This window comes from Zingiber officinale, chromosome 5A (assembly GCF_018446385.1).
Source record: "Zingiber officinale cultivar Zhangliang chromosome 5A, Zo_v1.1, whole genome shotgun sequence".
NCBI classification, from domain to species: Eukaryota; Viridiplantae; Streptophyta; class Magnoliopsida; order Zingiberales; family Zingiberaceae; genus Zingiber; species Zingiber officinale.
The window spans coordinates 148,116,627-148,123,789 of record NC_055994.1 but is presented as its reverse complement, the minus strand read 5'-3'; the positions used below and the strand labels follow the sequence as shown (position 1 = coordinate 148,123,789).

General features: G+C 37.3%; 1 protein-coding gene across 1 annotated transcript; it reads right to left on the bottom strand.

Moving 5' to 3' along the window:
• Positions 1–5,861: 5,861 nt before the first annotated feature.
• Positions 5,862–6,945, bottom strand: LOC121983372 (BRI1 kinase inhibitor 1-like). The gene has a single exon (XM_042536313.1). It carries the CDS (start codon positions 6,877–6,879, stop codon positions 5,986–5,988), a length of 894 nt encoding a protein of 297 aa, XP_042392247.1. The 5' UTR covers positions 6,880–6,945; the 3' UTR covers positions 5,862–5,985.
• Positions 6,946–7,163: the final 218 nt, after the last annotated feature.

Sequence of the window (7,163 nt, the reverse complement as noted above, 5' to 3'; positions counted from 1 at the left end):
ACCTGAGACATCTTGCCTTCTCATTGATTGTCCTGTTCAACCTTTCCGCTACCCCATTCTCTGAGGTGTCCTGCGAACCGAGAAGTGCCTCATTATCCCATGCCGCTCACAGAATTTCTGAAACTTTGAATGTGTACTCATTATCCGACCTAAGGCATTTGATCTTCCTTCCTGTCTCTACTTCATTTTCCACAATTTAAACTTTGCAAAATTTCGACTTGTGACGCATAAAGTATACTCATACCTTTCGTGAGAAATCATCAGTAAAACTCACAAAATACAAGTGCCCTCCACGTGATGCTACACTGGCCGGTCCCCAGAGATCCGTATGTACGTAGTCCAGAATCCCCTCCGTCTTGTTTGTTGCCGTCTTAAATTACACTTTGCTCTGTTTCCCAAGAACACAGAATTTGCAGAATTCAAGCTTGCACGTTTTGACACCCTTCAACAAATCTCTTTTGTAAAGTTCTAGCATCCCACGTTCTCCCATATGCCCTAGCCGCATATGCCACAAGACAGTACTATCTGATTCAGACTCCACCGAGGCGACTCCACCTACAACTGTAGTCCCTATCAACTTGTAGATGTTTCCTGCTACCTTTTGTCCTTTCATTACCGTCAGAGCTCCCTTGCTGACTTTCATCACCCCGCTTACTAATTTGTAATTACAACCAATACCATCCTAGGGGTGTCAAAAATGAACCCGACCCGACGACCCAACCCGAGTCGACCCGAAAAAAATCGGGTTCGGGTTGGGCATTTTCGGGTTCGGGTCGGGTTCGGGTTGGAGGGTTGGAGAGTAAAAAAATTTCGGGTTGGGTTCGGGTTGACCCGGGTTGACCCGGGTTGGCTTAAATATAGGGTTTTGTGGGTTTTTTTAGAGTTAAATCAAATTTTATTTTAAAAATTTAGATGTTTTTATGTATATTAATATCATGTTTGTATGATAATGATGGAATATTGAGATAAAAGTGAAGAATTATAGGGAAAATAGCCCAAAAAAGTCGTTTTGAATCGGATTTTCGGGTTATATGGGTCGGGTTCGGGTTGATCGGGTTGGTCGGGTTCGGGTTCGGGTTGAGGTGTTTTGGGTTGAACTCGGGTTCGGGTCGGGTTCGGGTTGGGTTAAAAAAAAAAAAAAAAAAACTCAACCCGACCCAACCCGACCCGACCCACCCGAATTGACACCCCTATACCATCCAGTGTGCCTAGTGAGATCAAGTTCTTCCTTAGCTCTGGTATATATCTGACATCACATAAAGTTCTGATCACACCATCAAATATCTTGATTCTGACATTCCCTATGCCGATAACCTTGCATGATGCATCGTTTCCCATCAACACTGACCCAGAATCCACTGCCCTATAGGTGTCAAACCAATCCTTGTTTGGAGTCATGTGATATGAACATGTAGAGTCTAAAATCCATGCATCCGTCAGCTGCTCCGAACTTGACATAACTGATAGCATATCTCCATCACCGCTTTCTGAATTTTCTTCTTCAACTATGTTTGCAGACTTTGCCGAACTACTTTTGTTCTCTGCAACATATTTCTTTATCTCTGGACAATTTCTCTTGATATGACCTTTACCTCCACATTTGTAGCACGTGATCACCTTCTTCCTTCTCGACTTAGAACGAGTCTTGTTGTTGTTGTCATATCCATGTCGAGATTTGCTCCTACCACGCTCTTGGTTGCTATTTACCACAAGTCCTTCTCCTTGAGAAATTTCATCGCTTGTTTTCTTCCTCTGGTGAAAACCTAGTAACGCATCTGTGATCTCCTTCAATTTGAGAGTTTCCTTACTCCACATCAAAGTAGTAACCAAATTCTCATACAGATGAAAGTAGAGAATTCAATAACATCAACTCCTTGTCTTCATCTTCAATCTTCACATCAACTTGTTTCAGATCACTTACAATCTGGTTGAATATGTTGATGTGTTGGCTAAGATCGGTTCCTTTTGTCATCTTCAGCCCGAATAATTTATGCTTGAGATACAATTTGTTTGTCAATGACTTTGATATGTACTGACTTTTTAACTTTTGCCAAACTACCACCGGTGACTCCTTGTCTATGACATGGTATATCACATCATCCGTAAGACAAAGCCCGATTGTTACCACTGCCTTCGCTGAAGTTCTTCCCAATCTGATTTCTCCATGCTTTCCGATTTTCTTTCTCCTAGCGCCTTCACCATGCCTTGTTGCACCAACAAGTCCTTGACCCTTCTCTGCCATAATCCAAAGTTTCCGGTTCCGTCAAACTTCACCATATCAAACTTCGCAGAAGTCGTCCCCGACATGTTGAAGAAATCTGCCAAAAACCTGGAGCTCTGATACCAATTGTTGTGCAAAGAGAGGGCAATACCTCTCAACCTTTCTGAACCGCGGAAGAAGAGGAAGAGAGAAAAGAGATCGCACGGAACAACAAGACAAAGACGCACAAAAGAGAGCAAACACCAGGAAGGAGAAGAAGAAGAGAAAGAAAAAGAGTTACCGTGGTTCGGCGACTTGCCTACTCCACAAAACGGCCGAAACTTTATTAGAATTCTCTTCTACACAAGAGAATCACATCTAATGATTCTTGTGTTGTCTGATCTACAATGGGTTTACAATGATCCCTATAAATACTGCTAAACCCCCAGACCCGGTAAAATCGTAACAGAATTTGTTATGAAAAACATAACAAAATTCTGTTATATAAAATCTTAACAGAATTGTATTACGAAAAATCTTAACAGATTTTTTTTCCATGATATCCCTTCATCCAAATATGAGCCACTCGTCAACATTTTCGATTTTATTTGTAACATAGTTTGCATTTCTTATTTGTATTCTCGTGCTTGAGATTATACGAAGCTTCTCCGCCACTAAGAAGGAGGTTTTCATATTACATCTATGAGTGAGGAGAGTGGACCCTTGGATTAGTCACCTCAAAGAGATAGATATCAAGTAAAACGACGGTGTTAGCATTACTTCGAATTTTTCGTTGCAACATCAACAAGAAGAAGAGAAAGAAGTTATTCGCCTCCCCCCTCTCTCTAGCTCTCAAGTGTCCTAAAAGATATCAGTCGACTAATGAGTTGAATCAATCATTTGATGATGATCAGAACCAAACAAAAACAAGTCGATTCAGTTGTTAAACTCAACCAATGACATTAGTCGATTAATGAGTTTCATCAATCAACTGATGGTGGTCAAATAAGTTAAGTAAGAAGTCGTTCTATAGGTTTCAATAGTCGGATTTTATATATCAATCGACTAATTGGTAAGATTAGTCAACTGATAAGCGAAAATCAACCCCGACTTGAAAGTTATAAAAGAATGTTAATTCTTGAAGAGATTTTGGATATTGGTTTTTAGGGATTTTGGAGGAAAGTCTTGTTGCATTTTCGGACCCGCAAGAAGAATTTCTAAGCAACAAAACAGTAAGCAAAGAAAGGTCTTATTTATAAAGTCATTTTTAATTTCGCTTGTATTTATTTTTTTGTTGTGTTCTTGTAAAATAGTTTGTAAGTGGCTTTTCCACCTTCGAAAGGTATCTGAAAAAAAAAATTCTAATAGAGGAAGATCGACTAGAAGTACGACTTAGATTAGTTGCTTAAGAGATACTAAATAAAATCTTGAAGTTGTACATATAGAGGTAATTTAAATTAATATTTCCACTATGCATTCAAATGATGAGCATGACAAGATTGAAAGAAACGAAATGATTAGCGTTATTTACCCTTCTCCTAACAATAACAACTAGCCAAACTATGTGATATGTTCTTCAAGATTGTTTTAGTACAATAACACAAAAGTAAACTAAATTGAGCTTAAAATTAATCAAACTACCAAAATAATGATAAAGCTGGTTTTGATTTGAACTTGATTCGGTGTAGACGTTATGAAACTGTTAATTTAAGTATAATTAATTATTTAAAACTTTTTTATATTTTTTTTATTTATTGTCAAGTGTTTTCATTTGCTTATAACCAATGTTATACTAGTTTCTTTATTTATTTATAGTAGATATCTGCATTTAATAATAATAAATATTATATATGTGCCTTACTTATAATATATATTTATTTAAAACAATAACTGAAATTCAAATATTTGTATCTTCTTTTAAAAAATAGAATGTAAATATTTTCATTAGATGTATTATTTATTTTATTTTTAATTAATAGTATTATATGATTTACATTAAATTATTTTAAAATCTATAAAATGATTTAGACATTTTACTTACATGGACAAAATGGGCCCTTAAATTCATCTAAACTTTTTCTTTGTTTTTTCTAAAAAATTGTAATAAAAAACAAACAAAAATATAGCAACCATTAATTAGTCCACACAAACACGTAAACCATTAATTCTCGCATAATTCCGAAGAAACACATCAAGTGCATTAATTGCTTTCATTAATCATTACAAATGACACTCACAATCCCTTGTTTTATGAGAAAATTTAAATGTAGTCCCCATTAATAAACACATAATTTTACATCTAACCCCTTTTAGAATAAATTTTTATTTTCACTCCCTAGTCAAATATACTTATTTAATTGTCCCTGATATTTTAAGTATAAAAAGTATAAAAATGAGTATAATTTCTCTTAAATTCAGTACATTAAATTATAATTTAGTATATTTTCTATCAAATTGAGTGCAATTCTTTTTACACCTATGGAAAATATACTAGATTTTCTTTAAATGGTACTCAATTGGATGGAAAATATACTAGATTTTTTTTTAAATGATACTCAATTGAATGGAAAATATACTAAATTTTTTTTCAAATTGTGCTGAATTTAGAAGGAATTATATTAAATAGGAAAAAAGTCGTACTCAATTTAATAGAAAATATACTCAATTCTAGTTTAAAATGCTGAATTGAATAGGAATTATACATATTTTTAGACTATTTATACCTGAAAAATATACTAGATTTTCTTTAAATGATACTCAATTGGATAGAAAATATACTAGATTTTCTTTAATGATACTTAATTTAAACTTTTTATACCTAAAAAATCTGAGGGGCAATTAGGTCACAATATTTGTATGAGGGAGTTGAAGCAAATAAAACTTCACATGCAGGGAGTGGAAATAAAATTTTTTATGAGTGAGAATTGTATGTAAAATTAAAATTGTGATTGAGAATTTTTTCTACTTTACTCTTGTTTTATTGAGAAATTTTTATGTTATTTTTTTTCCTTTTAAATTATGTTTTAAAATGTCAATTTTCAAACTTTTGTCATTTCATTTTGATTACTAAAATATTAATTTATAATGATGTGATAAATAAGTCACATAAATGCCATTATTAATTCAGACGTGTGCATCTCTGAGATGCCTAGCTGTGTCCGATGGATGAAAACTCTCATTCTCTAATCATTTATCATAATTTAATTGTGAGGAGCGATAAATATAATCATCCTTTGATAAATAATAAATAAAATTATTATTAAAAAAATGTAAAATAATAAAATTAAACTGTGAAACTTTAGATATTTTTGACCATTTTAAAATTAAAAAAAGGAAGAAGCGTATTTTTTTTTGGGCAAGATAAACTTCTTTTAACATTAAGAAAAAAAAAAATAAAAGATGGAATTGACAAAACCAATCTTTATTTTAAAATCATGAAAATAAACTATTTATGTTCTTTTAGTAAATAAAAAAAAATCATATTTTGAGTATTGACAATAGGAGCAATTTTTTTGGTGATTTTAAAAATAAGTGATATTTTTTCATAAATAAAAATTTGAGGAAAAAAACATATTTTTTCTGATTATATAGAAAATTTACCATCAAACTTTTTATCTAACTTTCGATGAAATTTTAATAACTTTTTAAAGATCATTCTCACTGAAGTAATCTGTAGAATTTTAGGAAGAAAACAATGGAAAACAAGCAAAATTAATTGGTTGACTTCCACGCGTCCTCTTCGTAGTTGCCGCCGTCCTGCCATCTCATCAACATCCGCCTCCACGTCACGTCTCGCCGGCTCTCTGCTTCGCCTCGACGGCGATGGAGTTTTTGCAGTGGGCGATCGCCGCCTGGATTGCGCTCTGCAGCTCCTCCATCGTGCTGCTGTCCGACGTGGAGGTCGACGAGATGGTCATCGAGGAGGCCGAGAGGAGGCCGCTGTTGGATGGCGACGTCCTCATCGACGCTGGGGCCGACATCTGTCCTTTCTTCCGCCGCCTCCACTCCCCCTGCGCCGCCACCTCGGCCTTACTGTTCCGGTTGGAGTGACCCGAGAAGGAGCACGGCCGCCGTCGCAGGTCGTCGTTCTCGTGGCGCCTCCGCTCCCTCTCCCTCTCCCCCGTTCTGAAGAAGAACAGGAGCTCCACCAGGTTCGCGTACTTCCGCAGAAGCCGAATCACGTCGATCCCCTTCCTCTTTCTGTTCTTCGTCGTCGTCGCAGCCGCCTCCACGCCCTCCTTCTCGTTGCGCCTCCTCAACTTCCCGAGGCCGAAGAAGGCAGCCAAAGCCGACGACGGCCTCGTCGCTCTGCTCTCCTCCTTGGCGCCGGCCTTGCCGGGATCGAAGTAGTTGAGATTGCGATCGCTGTCGGTATGGCCGAGGGGGAACCTAAAGTTTTCAAAGGAGATATCAGAATCCCGCGGGGGGCTGCCGGGGTGGGAGAGGAGGTGGAGGGGCAGGAGGTGGCCGTGGAGGAATATATCGTCGGCGGGGGCCAAGTCGAAGGCCCCGGAGGAGGCAGAGGGCGACTTGGTGGAGCTGCCTCCGAGCGTGGCCGGCGAGCTGAGAGTCTGGAAGGAGATGGTGAAGGAGAAATCGTGCGAGGGGGAAGTGATCGCCGACGGCGGCAGTGGATGCGGCGGTCGTGGTGGAGAAGTAACGTTATCCTCTATCTCCATGGCCCAGAATCAATCATAAACGCGATACCAGATGAGGTGGGAGGAGATATATCCATCCAATTTGAGTTTGGCCATGTATTTTTCATTAATTATTTCACAAGACAATTATATATATCTATATATCTTGTCTGTCCCTCATAGAATAGAAGAAAAGAGAAGGTGTGCAAGACAAGGACACCAAAAAGTAGTCTAGCTTCTGATTTGACTCAAAGCACATATATATATATATATATATATATCGAGCGGCCGACGTCATTTGGAATTAATGTTGCAGATGTTTGTCC